This window comes from Felis catus, chromosome X, assembly GCF_018350175.1.
Source record: "Felis catus isolate Fca126 chromosome X, F.catus_Fca126_mat1.0, whole genome shotgun sequence".
NCBI lineage: Eukaryota > Metazoa > Chordata > Mammalia > Carnivora > Felidae > Felis > Felis catus.
The window spans coordinates 69,136,641-69,156,343 of NC_058386.1; the positions used below are offsets into that span (position 1 = coordinate 69,136,641).

The following is a 19,703-nucleotide window of genomic DNA, read 5'->3' on the forward strand; positions in this document are numbered from 1 at the left end:
TAAATAGTGAATGTTTGATTTCTTCCCTGCTGATTTGGATGTCATGTATTTCTTGTTGTCTGATTTCTGTGGCTAGGATGTCCAATAGTATATTAAATAACAGTGGTGAGGGTGGACATCCTTGTCTTGTTCCTAAAGGTAGAGGAACACATTTCAGTTTTTCCCAATTGAGGATGATATTAGCTGTGGGTCTTTCATGTATGGCCTTAATCATGTTGAGGTACGTTCCCTCTAACCCTATTTGTTGAGGGTTTTAATCATGAATGGATGTTATGCTTTGCAAAATGTACTTTGTCAAATGCATTTTCTGCATCTATTGAAAGGATCATATGTTTTTTATCCTTTCTTTTATTAATGTGGTATCTCACATTGATTTTCCAATATTGAACCCCACTTGCAACCCAGGAATAAATCCCATTTGATTGTGGGGAATGATTATTTTAATGTACTTTTGGGATTCAATTTGCTAGTATTTTATTGAGAATTTCTGCATCTATGTTCATCACAGATTTTAGTCTGTAGTTCTCTTTTTTAGTGAAGTGTTTATCTGTTTTTGGTATCAGGATAATGCTGATCTCATAGAATGAATTTGGAAATATTCCTTCCATTACTAATTTTTGGGTAAGTTTGAGAAGAATGGGTATTACCTCTTCCTTAAATGTTTGGTAGAATTTACCTGTGATGCCACCTTACCCTGGATTTTGTTTGTTGGGAGATTTTTTTATTATTGATGAAATTTCTTTGCTGTTTATAAGTCTGTTCAAGTTTCCTATTTCTTTCTGTTTCAGTTTTGGTAGATTTTATGTTTCTAGGTATTTATCCATGTCTTCCAGGTTGTCCAATTTGTTGGCATAATTTTTCATATTTTACTTATAATTATATGTCTCTGGTGTTCATTATTTTTATCCTCTCTCATCTGTGATTTTTTATAAGTCTGGCTAGGGGGTTATCAATTTTATTAACTTTTTCAAAAAAAACCCAGCTCCTAGCTTCATTGATCTATTCTATTGTTTTGGTTTTTAGTTTCTATATAATTTATTTCTGCACTAATTTTAATTCTTTCCCTTCTTCTGCTGGCTTAAGGTTTGGTTTGTTTTTCTTTTTTGAGATCCTTTAGGTGTAAGGTTGTTTATTTTAGATTTTTCTTTCATTTTGAAATAAGCTGTATTATTATATACTTCCCTCTTATGACGGCTTTGCTGTACCTGAAGTGTTTTAGACTGTTGTGTTTTCATTTTCATTTGTTTCCATGTATTTTTTATTTCTTCTTTAATTTCCTGCTTGACCCATTCATTGTTCAGTAGCATGTTTTTTAACCTTCATGTGTTTGTGGTCTTTCTGAATATTTTCTCATGGTTGACTTCAAGGTTCATAGCATTGTGGTCAGAAAATATGCATGCTATGATCTCAATCTTTTTTGTATTTGCTGAGGCCTGATTTGTGACCTTACAGTATGTGATGTATTCTGGAGAATGTTCTATGTTCACTTGAAGAGAATGTGTATTCTGCTGCTTTAGGGTGGAATGTTCTGAATATATCTGTTAAGTCCATCTCATCCAGTGTATCATTCAAAGCCATTGTTTCCTTGCTGATTTTCTGCTTACATGATCTGTTCGTTGATGTATGTGTACTGTTAAAGTCCGCTACATTTATTGTGTATTATCAATGAGTTCCTTTATGTTTATTATTAATTGTTTTATATGTTTGAGTGCTTCATGTTAGGGGCATAGATACTTAAAACAGATTTTCTCGTTGGATAGTTCCTTTTATTAGTATATGGTGCCCTTCTTCATCTCCTGTTACAGTCTTTGGTTTAAACTCTAATTTGGTCATCATCAGGGAAATGCACATCAAAACCATAATGAGTTACCACTTCAAACCTGTCAGAATGACTAAAACTAACAACACAAGAAACAACAAGTGTCAGCAAGCATGCAGAAAAAGAGCAACCCCCACACTGTTTTGCAGAGTGGCCGCAGCAGTTTGCATTCCCACCAACAGTGCAAGAAGGTTCCCGTTTCTCCAAGTCCTCTCCAGCATCCATAGTCTCCTTATTTGTTCATTTTAGCCACTCTGGCGTGAGGTGATATCTGAATGTGGTTTTGATTTGTTTTTCCTTGATGAGGAGCAACGTTCAGCATCTTTCCATGTGCCTGTTGACCATCTGGATGTCTTCTTTAGAGAAGTGTCTATTCATTTCTTCTGCCCATTTCTTCATTGGTTTATTTGTTCTTCAGGTGTGGAGTTTGGTGAACTCTTTATAGATTTTGGATAATAGCCCTTTGTCCAATATGTCATTTGCAAATATCTTTTCCCATTCCGTTGGTTGCCTTTTAGTTTTGTTGATTGTTTCCTTTGCAGTGCATGGGCTTTTTATCTTCATGAGGTCCCAATAGTTGATTTTTGGTTCTGTTTTGTTTCCCTTGCCTCCAGAGGTGATATACTGTCCAGTTCCTGGTGCTTCAGGGAGTGTCTCTGGTGTGTGGTGGATGCACTCTGCTGCTGTGTTTTAGCTGCTATATCCCTCAAACTAGTCATCAACAGAGGCTCTCTTTGCCTGGAGTGCACGGTGTTTGGTCCTTGGGCAAAGTTGAACTTTTTTTTTCCTTTTTTTCTTTTTTTTTAAATTTTTTTTTAATGTTTATTTATTTTTGAGACAGAGAGAGACAGAGCATGAACGGGGGAGGGTCAGAGAGAGAGGGAGACACAGAATCTGAAGCAGGCTCCAGGCTCTGAGCTGCCAGCACAGAGCCTGACGCCGGGCTAGAACTCACGGACCGTGAGATCATGACCTGAGCCGAAGTCAGACGCTTAACCGATTGAGCCACTCAGATGCCCTGAACTTTTTTTTTTCTTAAAACAAGCATTTATAGGATAAATTTTACTCTAACATCTTCTTTTGTTGCATCCCACAGGTTTTGGGATATTGTGTTTTCTTTTTCTTTTGTTATGAGACATATTTTGAGGTGCCAATTGAATTCTTATTTGGCTCATTGTTTGTGCAGTAGTGTGTTGTTTAATATTTACATATTAATATTTAATAATTACATTGCAGATTTTCCAGCTTTGTTTGATTGTTGATGTTTAGTTTTGTACCACTGTGGTAAGAGTATATACTTGGTATGATTTTGGTCTTTTTAAATTTGTAATATTTGTTATGTCTCTTTTTATGTGATTTACTTAGGATTCTTCTGTGTGTACTTTAAGAAAATATGTATTCTATTTTTCTTAGATGTAATGTTAAATATATATATATATACATACACACATATATATATATATATATATATATATATATATATATATATATATATCACTGTATTATTAAGTATGCTTCCAGTAAAAAAATGTTGAAAAAATAACTGTAACTGAGATTACTCATTTAAAATACAACATATCAGAGGCAAGGTCGGTGTGGCGATGGGTGAAACAGGTGAAGGTGATTAAGAGTATATTAATCATGATTACAGCTGTAATCATCAAGACAGTATGGTACTGGTGCAAGAACAGGCACTCAGATAAATGGAACAGAATAGAGAACCCAGAAATGGACTCACAAACGCATGGCCAACTAATCTTTGACAAAGCAGGAAAAAATATCCAATGGAATAAAGAAAGTGTCTTCAGCAAGTGGTGCTGGGAAAACTGGACAGTGGCAGGCAGAAAAATGCACCTGCACCACTTTCTTACACCATACACAAAAATAAACTCAAAATGGATGAAAGACCTAAATGTAAGAGAGGAAGCCATCAAAATCCTTGAGGAAAAAGCAGGAAAAAACCTCTCTGATCTTGGCTGCAGCAACTTCTTACTCAACACGTCTCCGGAGGCAAGGGAAACAAAAGCAATAATGAAGTACTGGGATCTCATGAAGATAAAAACCTTCTGCACAGTGAAGGAAACACTCAGCAAAACTAAAAGGCAACCCATGTAATGGGAGAAGATATTTTCAAGTGACATATCAGATAAGAGGTTAGTATCCAAAATCTATAAAGAACTTATCAAACAATACCCCAAAAACAAATAATCCAATGAAGAAATGGGTAAAAGACATGAATAGACACTTCTGCAAAGAAGACATTCAGATGGCCAACCAACACAAGAAAAAATGCTCAAATCACTCACCATCAGGGAAATACAAATCAAAACCACAATGAGGTAACCACCTCATACCTGTCAGAATAGCTAAAATTAACAACTCTGTCAACAAGAGATGTTGGTGAAATGTTGAGAAAGAGGATCTCTTTTGCACTGCTGGTGGGAATGCAAACTGGTGCAGCTACTCTGGAAAACAGTATGGACGTTCCTCAAATAATTAAAAATAGAACTACTCTATGACCCAGCAATTGCACTGCTAGGTATTTATCCAAGGGACACAGGTATGCTGTTTGAAGGGGCATGTGAACCCTGATATTTATAGCAGCACTATCAACAATAGCCAAAGAATGGAAAGAGCCCAAATGTCCATCGATGGATGAATAGATAAAGAGATGTGGTATATATATACAATGGAGTATCACTCATCAATCAAAAAGAATGAAATCTTGCCATTTGGAACTACATGGATGGAACTGGAGGGTATTATGTTAAGTGAAATTAGTCAGAGAAAGACAAATATATGCTTTTACTCATATGAGGGTTTTAAGATACAAAACAGATGAACATAAGGGAAGGGAAGTAAAAATAATTTAACAATAGGGAGGGAGACAAAAACATAAGAGACTCATATATCGAGAACAAACAGAGGGTTACTGGAGGTGTTGTGGGAAGGGGGATGGGCTAAATGGGTAAGAGGCATTAAGGAATCTACTTCTGAAGTCCTTGTTACACTATATGCTAACTTAGATGTAAATTTAAAAAATAAATTAAGTTAAAAAATTTCCCAAAATTGGAACAAAACAAAACAAAATAAAAAGCACTGTACCACTCTATACTCACATCAACATCAAATTCAATGAACAGGCTTGATGGCAGAAACATCATAACCAACCCTATTACTCTTTTTAACTATCTGATAGTATTTTTTTGTGAAAATAAACATCTTGCTGTTCAAAACAAAACAAAACAAAACAAAGCAAAAAGACTATACTAATCATGATGAGCACTGAGTGATGATGTACAGAATTGCTGAATCACTATAATGTACACCTGAAACTAATATAACACTGTACTGTTAATTATGATGGAATAAAAATTAAAAAAAACTTAATAAAAATACATAAATATGCTTGGGAAAAATATGTAAAGTAAAATAAAATAATAAAATAAAATCTATGGTAGTAGAATTTCTAGAAGGATTTCAATATGTTGTTTAAGTGTAAAACTGTTCTCCAATATAGATTATGTAAAGGTTAATAAGTTCATAGGCCGTCTGGGTGGCTCAGTAATTTGAGTGTCCAACTTGGGCTCAGGTCATGATCTCACAGTTTGTGAGTTTGAGCCCCATATCAGGCTGTGTGCTGAGACTTCAGAGCCTGGAGGCTGTTTCAGATTCTGTGTGTCCCTCTCTCTCTGCCCCTCCTCTGCTCTCACTTTGTCTCTCTCTCTCTCAAAAATAAATAAATACATTTTTTAAAAAATTTAAAAATTAAAAAAAAAGGTTAATAAGTTCAGTACACTTGATTTTCATATTCTATAAAAGAAGTGGATGAACAATTATTCCTTTGCTTTTTCATTAAAGATTTATAGACCACTTTCTCTTCCACTCTATTCACATAAGCAAGTTAATAAAGCCTTTCTTTCTCTAAAATGTCTTCCCTAAAATGTAGTAGACTAAAAAGAGTACTTGACTAAAAATCATTTCCAGCTCTGCCACTTTTTGTGTGTGACCATGGGCAAGATAAAGTGTATACACCTTGGTTTATCTAACTACAAAATGAGAAACCAGGTTCCTTCCAGCTCTATAAATCTCTGACTTGTAAAGACATAAAAAACCTCTTCTATTAAGAGAAACTTCAAGCCAAAATTAAAAAGAAATATGTATGTAAATCCTGGTCATTTACAGCAAATTTATAGTCATTCACGATTAGACAATATTTATCTTTATTTAATGGACAGGAACATCTTACTGTGCAAATTAACAAGGCAAAGTATACCTGAAGAAAAAATTAAATGGTTTATGAAAATATATTCGATTCAGTATTTATTGTGCTAATTATGTTAGGAAATGTAAAAAAATGAGCATGACATTTAAATGCTCTCTGAATGGAAAGAATAAAAATGTATACAAATACATGGTAAAGGGGAACATGTTTAATGCTCTAATAAGGTACATACAACATAGTAATGGGAGCACAATAGAGGAAAGGTATAAGTTGTTCTTTTTACAGGAGGCAAGGGAAAAGGTCATAAATAATTGTCCCATAAGAACTTCTACTGGTCAATTCTTTGCTGGCTAAGGGTATATGCACTTGAAATACGTAACAGTTTATTACTTAAAATATTCTAAAATTTAGATAGAACAGCCTTCTAATTAATCCAGTGTTATTGTGTTTATATACAGTGAAACCATAAAATTTTCATTACTCTCCTGCCTCTTCTATTTTTGCTGTGTTTACCAGATACTTCTTCTTGCCTTTCTTGTTTTACAAAAGGGAAGCAGTAACGCCAGTGTTCTCAAAGCCTGTGGTTTGGAGGTGAGAATTTAGCTGAAAGTATTGTAGCAATAAAACACACAAAAATAACATGATTTCCACTATCACCCCTCACCTCTACCACCATTTAACCGAATGAACAAAGTTTATGAACTCTGCATGGACAGGAGGCAAACAGAATCATCATCTTAAAAGGGAAAAGTAGCTTATAAGAAACTGCAAATAAGTAAAACAACTCTCAAGAAGTGATAGAAAATGCCATAATTCTCATAACTAAGGGACACTAGTCTAAGGAGTTATGGGCAACTGAACAATAGTTTATCTTCATTGCTAACTTAAAACAAAAAACTCAAACTGTTAAAATGTACAGAAGATAGTTTTTTAGAAGGTTCATATAGTTCCTTTGCTCAACATTTGCCATCATTTTCAGAAAGTTTGAAAGATAGAACTAAAGTCACTTGATCCATAAAAAGGGAAATAATTAAAGACCATGTGAAATATTTAAAAAATAGTCCCCAATATCTTTTCCTATATTAATTACTCCAGAATATCACACTAAAAAGAGGAGGTGAAAATAAAACTAAACTTTAATATATATTATTTCTTAAGTACTAGACAGACTCAAACATAAAACATACAGAACATGGAAAATTGAGTACTAAGCATAATTGTCATATAAATATTTCAGGAGGGACTTGGCAGAAGATGGCGGCCTAGGAGGATGCTGGGCTCACCACGTCCTGGTGATCACTTAGATTCCACCCACATCTGTCTAAATAACCCAGAAGAATGCTAGAAGAATAGCAGAATGGACTGTCTGTGGCCAAGTGTAGACAAGAGGCTCATGGAAGAGGGTAGGAAGGGCAGAGAGGCAGTGCATGCTACATGCACTGGTGGGAGGGAGCCAGAGCAGTGGAGGGGCAGCCTGCCTGGAAAGGCAGAGCCCACGAGTCTGGCTTACAAAAGGGGAGGGGCTGGACAGAGTGTGTTCTGGCACCCAGCGGGACTTAACATCTGGAATGCTATAAGTCAACAGCTCTGCTCCCAGAGCTGGAGGGCTAAAGGACAACAGGAGAGAGAGTTATTGAGCCCCAGAAGACAGAGCTCAGCTTGGCAGGGAACAAAGGCGCTCACCAGCGCCATCCCCCTCGCCCATCCCCCAGCCAAAATCCCAAAGGGAACCCTTTCCCATCACTGAACTTACTTGCACCGCACAAACACTCAACACTGTGCTTCTGTGAATGCATCCCTCCGACGGTCTACCTCCCTCCCAGTGCTGCAGGGCCCCTCCTGAAGTGGAAAACTGAAGGCAAAATGAGCCGAGTCTGCCCCTCCCGCCACTGTGCACCCTGCAGATCGACCCCGGCTAATACAGCAGATCCCATAGAAGCAGCACCACAAGCCTGGCAGTGTGCAAGTAGCCCAGACAGGGGCCACACCACTCCACAGTGAGTCCTGCCTCTGGGAGAGGGGAAGATAAGGTACACACCAGTCTGACTGTGGCCACAGCGGTGGGTTGGGAGCAGACATCAGGTCTGACTGCAGCCCCTGCCACCAACACAAGTTACTCCAGACAGCACAGAGGAAGAGGCCTGCAGTTCTGCACAACTCCAGCGACTATCCAAAATGACGAAATGGAAGAATTCATCTCAAAAGAAACTCCAGGAAGTAGCAATAGCTAACGAACTGATCAAAAACGATTTAAGCAACGTAACAGAAAATGAATTTAAAGTAATAGTCAAAATTAATCGCTGAGCTTGAAAAAAGCATAGAAGACAGCAGAGAATCTATTACTACAGAGATCAAGGGACTAAGAAACAGTCAGGAGGAGCTAAAAAATGCTATAAATGAGCTGCAAAATAAAACGTAGGTGACCACAGCTTGGGTGGAAGGGGCAGAGGAGAGAATAAGTGAAATAGAAGATAAAATTATGGAAAAAGAGGAAGTGAGAAAAAGAGAGATTTAAAAAACAGGAGTATGAGGGGAGAATTTGAAAATTAAGTGATGCAATGAAACGCAATAATATGTGCATAATTAGGATTCCAGAGGAGAAACAGAGAGAGAAAGGTGCTGAAGGTGTACTGAAGAAATCATAGCTGAGAAATTCCCTGATCTGCGGAAGGAAAAAAAAACATTGATATCCAAGAGGCACAGAGAACTCCCTTCAGACATAACTTGAATCGATCTTCTGCATGACATATCATAGTGAAACTGGCAAAATACAAGGATAAAGAGAAAATTCTGAAAGCACCTATGGATAAACGTGTTCTAACATATAAAGGGAGACCAATTAGACTAGTGATGGATCTCTCTACTGAAACTTGGCAGGCCAGAAAGGAATGGCAGGAAATCTAAATGTGATGAACAGAAAAAAATATGCAGCTGAGAATCCTCTACCAGCAAATCTGTCATTTAGAATAGAAGGAGAGATAAAGGTCTTCCCAAACAAACAAAAAAAAATTGAAGGAATTCATCACCACTAAACCAGCACTACAAGAGATCCTAAGGGGCATCCTGTGAGACAAAGTACTAGAGACATCACTACAAGCATGAAACATACAAACATCACAATGATTCTAAACCCATATCTTTCTGTAATAACACTGAATGTAAATGGACTAAATTCTCCAACCAAAAGACATAGAGTATCAGAATAGATTAAAAAAAAAAAACAAGACCCATCTATTTGCCATCTACAAGAGACTCATTTTAGACCTGAGGACACCTCCAGATTGAAAGTGAGGGGAAGGAGAACTATCTATCATGCTCCTGGAATCAAAAGAAAGATGTAGTAGCCATACTTATATAAGACAAACTAGACTTTAAATTAAACGCTATAACAAGAGATGAAGAAGGGCATTATATAATAATTACAGGGTCTATCCGTCAGGAAGAGCTAACAATTATAAATGTCTATGCGCCAAATATGGGAGCCCCCAAATATAGAAAATAATTAATCACAAAAATAAGCAACCTTATTGATAAGAATGTGGTAATTGCAGGGGACTTTAATACTACACTTATAATCATGGATAGATCATCTAAACACAAAATAAATAAGGAAACAAGGTCCCTGAATGATACATTAGATCAGATGGACTTGATAGATATATTTAGAACTCTCCATCCCAAAGCAACAGAATATAATTTCTTCTCAAGTGCACATGGAAGGTTCTCCAAGATACATCACATACTGGGTCACAAAACAGCCCTTCATAAGTAAACAAGAATTGAGATCATACCATGCATACTTTCAGACCACAATGCTATGAAGCTTGAAATAAACCACAGGAAGAAGCCTGGAAAACCTCCAAAAGCATGGAGGTTAAAGAACACCCTACTAAAGAATGAATGGGTCAACCAGACAATTAGAGAAAAAATTTAAAAAGTATATGGGAACAAATGAAAATGTAAAGAAAACAATCCAAATGCCTTGGGATGCATCGAAGGCAGTCCTGAGAGGAAAATATATTGTAATCCAGGCCTATCTCAAGAAACAAGAAAAATCCCAAATACAAAATCTAACAGCACACCTAAAGGAAATAGAAGCAGAACAGCAAAGGCAGCCTAAACCCAGCAGAAGAAGAGAAATCATAAAGATCAGAGAAGAAATAAACAATATAGAATATAAAAAAATGTAGAGCAGATCAATCAAACCAAGAGTTGGTTTTTTGAAAAAATAAACAAAATTGATAAACCTCTAGCCAGGCTTCTCAAAAAGAAAAGGGAGATGACCCAAATAAATAAAATCATGAATGAAAATGGAAGTATTACAACCAATCCCTCAGAAATACAAGCAATTATCAGGGAATATTATGAAAAATTATATGCCAACAAACGGGTCAACCTGGAAGAAATGGACAAATTCCTAAACACTAACACACTTCCAAAACTCAAACTGGAAGAAATAGAAAGTTTGAACAGACCCATAACCAGCGAAGAAATTGAATCAGTTATGAACAACCTCCCAACAAATAAGAGTCCAGGACCAGACGGCTTCCCAGGGGAATTCTACCAGACATTTAAAGCAGAAATAATACCTATCCTTCTCAAGCTATTCCAAAAAATAGAAAGGGAAGGAAACCTTCCAGACTCATTCTATGAAGCCAGCATTCCTTTGATTCCTAAACCAGACAGAGACCCAGTAAAAAAAAGAGAACTACCGGCCAATATCCCTCATCAATATGGATGCCAAAATTCTCAATACGATACTAGCGAATTGAATTCAACAGCATATAAAAAGAATTATTCACCATGATCAAGTGGGATTCATTCTTGGGCTACAGGGCTGGTTTAACATTTGCAAATCAATCAATGTGATACATCACATTAAAAAAAGAAAAATAAGAACCATATGATCCTGTCAATCGATGCAGAAGAACCATTTGACAAAATTCAGCATCCTTTCTTAATCAAAACCCTCGAGAAAATAGGGATGGAAGGAACATACTTAAACATCATAAAAGCCATTTATGAAAATCCCACAGCTAATATCATCCTCAATGGGGAAAAACTGAGAGCTTTCCCCCTGAGATCAGGAACACGACAGGGATGTCCACTCACATCGCTGGTTTTAACATAGTGTTGGAAGTACTAGCATCAGCAATCAGACAACAAAAGGAAATCAAAGGCATCAAAATTGGCAAAGATGAAGTCAAGCTTTCAGTTTTTGCAGATGACATGATATTATACGTGGAAAATCCGATAGACTCCACCAAAAGTCTGCTAGAACTGATACATGAATTCAGCAAAGTTGCAGGATACAAAATCAATGTACAGAAGTTAGTTGCATTCTTATACACTAATAATTAAGCAACAGAAAGACAAATAAAGAAACTGATCCCATTCACAATTGCACCAAGAAGCATAAAATACCTAGGAATAAATCTAACCAAAGATGTAAAATATCTGTATGCTGAAAACTATAGAAAGCTTATGAAGGAAATTGAAGAAGATATAAAGAAATGGAAAAACATTCCATGCTCATGGATTGGAAGAATAAATATTGTTAAAATGTTAATACTTCCCAAAGCTATCTACACATTCAATGAAATCCCAATCAAAATTGCACCAGCATTCTTCTCGAAGCTAGAACAAGCAATACTAAAATTTGTATAGAACCACAAAAGGCCCTGAATAGCAAAAATAATTTTGAAGAAGAAGACCAAAGCAGGAGGCATCCTAATCCCAGACTTTAGCCTCTACTACAAAGCTGTAATCATCAAGACAGCATGGTATAGGCACAAAAACTGACACACAGACCAATGGAATAGAATAGAAACCCCAGAACTAGACCCACAAACATATGGCCAACTCATCTTTGACAAAGCAGGAAAGAACATCCAATGGAAAAAAAGACAGTCTCTTTAACAAATGGTGCTGGGAAAACTGGACAGAAACATGCAGAAGGATGAAACTAGACCACTTTCTCACACCATTCACAAAAACCAACTCAAAATGAATAAAGGACCTCAATGTGTGACAGGAAGCCATCAAAACCCTAGAGAAGAAAGCAGGAAAAAACCTCTCTGACCTCAGCCGCAACAATTTCTTACTTGACACATCCCCAAAGGCAAGGGAAATAAAAGCAAAAATGAACTATTGGCACCTCATGAAGATAAAAAGCTTCTGCACTGCAAGGGAAACAATCAACAAAACTAAAAGGCAACCAACAGAATGGGAAAAGGTATTTGCAAATGACATATCGGACCAAGGGGTAGTATCCAAAATCTATAAAGAGCTCACCAAAACCCCACACCCGAACAACAAATAACCCAGTGAAGAAATGGGAAGAAAACATGAATAGACACTTCTCTACAGAAGACATCCAGATGGCCAACAGGCACATGAAAAGATGCTGAACATCGCTTCTCACCAAGGAAAAACAAATCAAAACCACACTCAGATATCACCTCACACCAGTCAGTGTGGTTAAATGAACAAATAAGGAGACTATGGATGCTGGAGATTATTTGGAGAAAAAAGAACCCTCTTGCACTGTTGGTAGGAATGCAAACTGGTGCAGCCTCTCTGTAAAACAATGTGGAGGTTCCTCAAAAAACTAAAAAGACATCTACCCTATGACCTAGCAATAGCACTGCTAGGAATTTACCCAAGGGATACAGGAGTGCTGATGCATAGGGGCACTTGTACCCCAATGTTTATGGCAGCACTCTCAACAATAGCTAAATTATGGAAAGAGCCTAAAAGTCCATGAACTGATGAATGGATAAAGAAATTGTGGTTTATATACACAATGGAATACTACGTGGAAATGTAAAAGAATGAAATATGGCCTTTTGTAGCAACGTGGATGGAACTGGAGAGTGTGATGCTAAGTGAAATAAGCCATACAGAGAAAGACAGATACCATATGTTTTCACTCTTATGTGGATCCTGAGAAACTTAACAGAAACCCATGGAGGAGGGGAAGGAAAAAAATAAAAAAGAGGTTAGAGTGAGAGAGAGCCAAAGCATAAGAGACTGTTAAAAACTGAGAACAAACTGAGGGTTGATGGGGGGTGGGAGGGAGTAGAGGGTGGGTAATGGGTATTGAGGAGGGCAGCTTTTGGGATGAGCACTGGGTGTTGTATGGAAACCAATTTGACAATAAATTTTTTATCAAAAAAATAAAATGAATAAAATTAAAATAAATAAAAATAAATATCTATTTCAGCATTACTTTCACAGTTGGCAGTTATTTTTTAAAAGAAATGCAGAAATATCATATGTATAGCTCTAAACATTGGAATTGTTCCTTGGGAAACTGCATTTTGTGACACACAAACTGGCTGACTAGAAAATACATATATTTAATTAATAATACTAGTAGTTTCAATCACTTTGTATGTAGAAATATAACAAATTATAAAAAAAACTGCAAAGAAATGGGATTTTGGAGTCAGAAGGAATTTTGGAGAACCTAGTTCTTAAATTTTACAGATGAGAAAACTGAGGCAGTTCTTTATTGGATCCAAAACTAGTACTCTGTTTTCCTAGCTTCTAATCAGTTTTTTTTTTCTACTACACCACACAGTACACTTGTGTTATGGCCGAGACTCAAACTCAATCCCTTCCTTGTTTTTCTAATGTTTGAAAGGTCATTGCAATCAAATCCCTGATTTATTTACTCTATAATAATTAGGATATGAGATTTATTTCAAAATATACCCTACAGGTTAGCTAATGTTAAGACAATTAGATTTTATCATTAGCAGATATTAAATATAAGCAATTCCTTTGGAATTAAATTGTTTTCTATTTCATATGGCAGCTTAAAAGCTTCAGGGCCCTATAAGCCACATGCAGAAAACCTTTGGAGTTTTGTTTTAAAACTCAAAAATTTTAAAGTAAAAATGTTAAGAGTTCATAGTCAAGGTTTGATCAATGTTTTTTCCTAAATTAAATAAGGCCAATTACACTGAAACTATACTGTCTACTATGACAGCCACTAGCTACATGTGGCTATTAAACCTTTTAAAATGTACGTAGTCCAACTTGAGACTATAGCATAATGTATGAACTTATTGCATTACTATGCTCTATATTTGAAACTAATGTAATATTGTGTGTCAAATATACTAAAATTAAAAAACAATAATGATAAAAAAAGAAAAAAATAAAAAGAAATGTGGGTAGTCCAAATTTATATGGCCTGTAATTATAAAGTACATAACCAGATTTTGATTTTAATATAAAAAAAGAATGTAAAATATATTACTAATTTTTATATTGATTATATGTAGAAATGATATATTTTAGATGTACCAGGTTAAATAAAATATATTATTAAAATTAATTTCACCAGTTTCTTTTTGTTTCTTAATGTGACTACTGGAAATTTTTAAATTACATATGTGGCTTTCATTATATTTCTCTTGGATAGCTCTGCATCATCAATAAATATCTAGGTTTTACTGATAAATAGTTCATATATTATCAAGGAATAAGTTAACATTATAAAAACTGCTTGCATTATCATGAGTCAATGTCTGTACTAAAGAAGAAAAGATGTGTAAAAATATACCAAATGCAGAAATCAGCTCTAGTTAGCTTTAAATATGTATTTTTCCTCAGTAGATTTACATTTTTAGTTTGGTTAATAATGAAACTAGTTTATATTCCTTGAACACATACGAATTGATATGAGAGAAATATGGCCCAGAAGCATGGCAGAAAAAAAAAATTAGCCTTCATCTTGTTCAATCCGCATATACATGTGAGTTGACTTAAAAACAAATACTGACATATAACACCATCAGATACTCTGAAAATACAGACTAGGCTATAACTTAAAGATTTCCACAATTTAATATGAATGCAACAAAAGATATTTATACTTTATACCTTTGCTCCATCTGAAATATTATCCCAGTTTCCACCACTCAAAGAGAACTTGCCATTGCCTATACGTAGCAGTATCTCTTCAGGAGTATCATTGGGGCCATTAGCAAATGGAGTGTAGCTATTAATAAAATAGATTTGAATAGACATGAGTGCCTAATATACAAATTAAATCTAATTGAAAGCGATGAATATAAGACAACATGCAAATACTTACTATAGCAAATTAAAAGTATTATCTAACATTTCCCTTTACCTTTCACATCAAGTTTTATATTTGAAACAATGAACTTAATCTTCATGGATTATTTAATAAAATAGGGAGTCTTGCTTACATAAATATTTTTCCTTTGATCAGTTAATCAAATTAAAATAAAATAAAGATGGCTTTTCGTGTGAAGCTATAGGCTTAAAATTAGACCAAAATAAAACATGCAAAGTTTGTATTCTCAGGCATAAGTTAGCAACACAAATATACTTACTATGAAGAAATTGTTAACTGTATAAATTGAGAATGTATTTAGTGATTGGTTCAAATTTATTCACTAACAAATTAACAGAATTATCCAGGGAAACAGGTTAACAATATTTTTAATTAATGTCCATAAACAATGCGTTAAATATTTATATCAATGTAACTAAAAACTCTATAGTCAATAAAATTATTATGTTGATCAATATTCATGGACAGGAAGACAAATACATTGTTTAATGTTTAAGTAGCTTAAAATTAATATAGAATAACAAAGTGATCAGTTTGTATCATTATAACAGGTGAAACTGAAAATGGTATTCAAATTTGGGAATAAAGACTTATGGTTAAGAAGTATGAGGAAGATATCTTGATATGCTTATGTCTTAATTCTCTCTTGTAACAATTGGGTAGAGATAACACTAAATATATATACATACACTCACACACAAATTCATTTTCTGTTAGTCGTAAAGTAAATATTTGAAAGCAGCAATCTAGAAATGGTATCCCCCATGGTTTGAAACCAGTAGCCCTAATTGCAGTTCATATGCAAACTTTTCACTACTGTTATCCTTAGTACTTGCTGTGGTCTATAACTAAATGTTTTGCATAAGTATGTAATATATCTAAAAGTATGTGGAATATGCTGATAAGCAATTACCATCAATCCAATAAATAATGCAAAGTCATCATATTCATATTTATAAAGCTCCTGTTATGTCAAACATATTTAAATTTTACTAAATTTTTTCTTTAAAAGTCACACCTAAGTACATTATATAATTACATTATAATTCTTCAAATTCCATTCTATGCAATATACTGCTAAACCTAGCCTTTTTTCTACAGCCATAAATTTTTATTCCTAAATAAAAGTGCTACTAATTATTAAGAGTACAACAGCAATTATATTATTTATGAATTACCAACATTAATATATTCAATTATCAAATTTGTTTAGTATTTATCTGTTTAAGGGAAGGCAGCTATGTGTTTCTGTAGTTGAGTATTCTGTTACTATTCATATTTTTTATAAAGTATGATCTTACTTAATCTCTATCATCAGAAAAGCCAGAATTCAAGTACTTTCAAAAAATTAACTCAATATCAAGAAACTCAGTGGGCAAGTACCCACTGAAAAAGAAATTATTATGTTCAAGTAAACATTAAAAAATTAATGCACTGAATGTATAATATCAAAATAAAATACATGTTTTAATTTTAAAAGTTTTAGTTCTAGTTGAAATTCTTTTAATTATATACCTGAAGAGTACCACACTAAACACTTTATTTTTTTACCTTTTATAAATAAACAATATATATTATTTTAAAATGTTGGTACTATTTTATTTAAGGCTATTTTCATCTGTCCATTTCTTTCCAGATGAAAATATACAGATGAAATTCAAATTATGATGTGTATTATTTTGAATATATGTTTCTTACCCAGCCAGCATGGTGTAAAAAAGGACACCTAGGCTCCAAATATCACAAGCAGCATCATAGCCCTGTTGCATAAGAACCTGAGGAAGAAATATATATTATCTGGTATCACTCAGTATAAACTCAGTTTTCTCATCTGAAAGACCATTGTTGTACTTCCAATAATCTCACAAATGTTCACAATTTAAAAACTTACATCATGTAAATCTTTTCAAAACTAGATTCATTTAATATTAAAGGCAGAGCCTTTGCAATTAGCAAGCATTGAATAAATGGCTAAAAATAAGGTGATTAAGTAACATGGGTCATAAAAGAAACAACTTTGAATATATGATCCCTGACTCCAATAAACTTTCACTCCTACTCTTAGAAAAACCAGACATAGACATCAAAATTTAAGATTAATGCATACAAAGAGCCTAATATGTACTATATACAGTACTGTCTTTTCATCCTGACACTGGCTATGAGGTACATATTATTATTTCAATTTTGAATATGAAGAAACTAAGGCAAATGTCACATAATTTGCCCAATATCAAAAAACTAGTAAGTAGTGTAGTAGGTATTCTTACTCTAGAGCTTGTGTTTTTAATGTCTATGATAATTGCCTCCTTACCATGCAAAAGATGGTAAGATGATATATACATTTATGAAAGCAAAATGAATTTATATCTTACATTCAAGGCTTATGTATTGGAAACAGTGGAATATTTATGGATCACAAAAACATTTGATAAAATTCTGAATGGCTTAATTAATTTTTCATGCAATAATTTAGGTAGATGATTTTTGTTCTTGGGGCTAGTGTTAATAATATCAAACAATATATTTATTATATATTCATGTGAGGTTTCTATATGAAGTTAGTAGAGTTTTGTTGAAAATAGATGAAATGGATTGTAAGACAAATATTTTTAAAAGTCTATACCAACCAAAGCAATCTACACATTCAGTTCAATCCCTATCACAATACCACCAGCACTTTTCACAGAGCTAGAAGAAACAATCCTAAAATTTGTATGGAACCACAAATACCTCAAATAGCTAAAGAAACCTTGAAAAGGAAAAGCAAAGCTGGAAGCATCACAATTCTGGACTTCAAGTCATATTACAAAGCTGTAGTCATGAAGACAGTATGGTACTGGCAAAAAAAAAAAAAGAAAAAAAAAGACACACAGATCATTAGGATAAAATAGAAAAACCCAGAAATGAACCCACAACTCTATGGTCAATTTATCTTCATCAGAGGAAAGAATATCCAATGAGAAAAAGGTGTCTTCAACAAATGGTGTTGGGAAAACTGGAAAGTAACATGCAAAGGAATGAAACTGGACCACTTTCTTACACTATACACAAAAATAAATGCAGAATGGATTAAAGACCAAAACAAAAATGGATTAAAGACCTAATGAGAGACAGGAAGCCATTAAAATCCTAGAGGAGAACTGAGGCAGTAACCTCTTTGACATTGGCCTTAGCAACTTCTTTCTAGATGTGTCTCCTGAGGCAAGGGAAACAAAAGCAGAAATAAACTATTGGGACCACATCAAAATAAAAATATTCTGTATAGCAAAGGAAAATAGTCAACAAAACTGAAAGGCAACCTTCTGATGGGAGAAGATATTTGGAAATGACATATTTGATAAAGTGTTAGTGTAAAACCGCTATAAAAAACTTATAAAACTCAACATCCAAAAACAGTTACAAATAATAATCCAGTTAAGATATGGGCAGAAGACATGAATAGACATTTTTCCAAAGAAGACATCCAGATCACTAACAGACACATGAAAAGATGCTCAACATCACTCACCATCAGGGAAATACAAATCAAACTACAATGAGACATTACCTGATACTGGTCATATTGGCTAAAATTAACAACACAGGAAACAGCAGGTTTTGGTGAGGATGCAGAGAAAAGGGAACCCTCTGACACTGTTGGTGGGAATGCAAACTGGTACAGCAACTGTGGAAAACAGTATGGAGGTTTCTCAAAAAGGTAAAAATAGAACTACCTTATGATCCACACTGCACTATTAGGTATTTGCTCAAAGGATAAAAAATACTAATTCAAAGGGATACATGCACTCCAATGTTTATAGCTGCAATATCTCCAATAGCCAAATTATGGAAACAGCTCACGTGCCCATCAACTGATGAATAGACAAAAAAGTTGTGGTATATATACACAATGGTATATTGCTAAGCCATCAAAAAGAATGAGATCTTGCCACTTGCAAGGTAGACAGTATTATGTTAGGCAAAATAAGTCAGTCAGAGAAAGACAAATACCATGTGATTTCACTCATATGTGGAATTTAAGAAACAAAACAAAGGATCAAAGGTGAAAAAAAAAAAAAGACACAGAGAGGCAAACCAAGCAACAGACTCTTAAGTATAGAGAACAAACTGATGATTACCAGAGGGGTGGGTGGGGTGCTGGATAAAATGGATGATGGGGATTAAGCAGTGCACTTGTGAAAAGCAATGGGTGTTGTATGTAAGGGTTGAATCACTAAATTGCACACCTGAAAATAATATTGCACTGTATGTTAACTAACCAGAATTTAAATAAAAACTTAAAAATATAAAAAAAATAAACCCACTGCTAATGCTTTTAGGCATAAAAACAGAATAAAAATACTATTAATACCTTAACACTGGGGAGTGCATAGCCAGCAGCATGAACATTTCACTTATAAAAGGTTAAAAATATTAATGTTTGGTTTTGACAATTGTCATACATGACTAATGAGTATCTAACTTAAACTTCAAGATATAATTTTTTCTTAGTCGAAATGTACTTACAAGAACAAGCATATGTGCAAACTTGAGAAGGTAAA

General features: G+C 34.5%; 1 protein-coding gene across 2 annotated transcripts in view; it reads right to left on the reverse strand.

Moving 5' to 3' along the window:
* Positions 1 to 19,703, reverse strand: part of RPS6KA6 (ribosomal protein S6 kinase A6) — a 188,350-nt gene that overhangs the window by 22,960 nt on the left and 145,687 nt on the right. The window contains exons 19-20 of one of the 2 annotated variants that reach the window (XM_023249024.2): positions 16,858 to 16,934; positions 14,940 to 15,057 (exon numbers count right to left, since the gene is read on the reverse strand). The exons of the other annotated variant lie outside the window; for it this stretch is intronic. Coding sequence (XP_023104792.1) covers positions 14,940 to 15,057; positions 16,858 to 16,934 — 195 coding nt within the window. The remainder of the gene's footprint in view (positions 1 to 14,939; positions 15,058 to 16,857; positions 16,935 to 19,703) is intronic. 2 annotated transcript variants of the gene reach the window in all.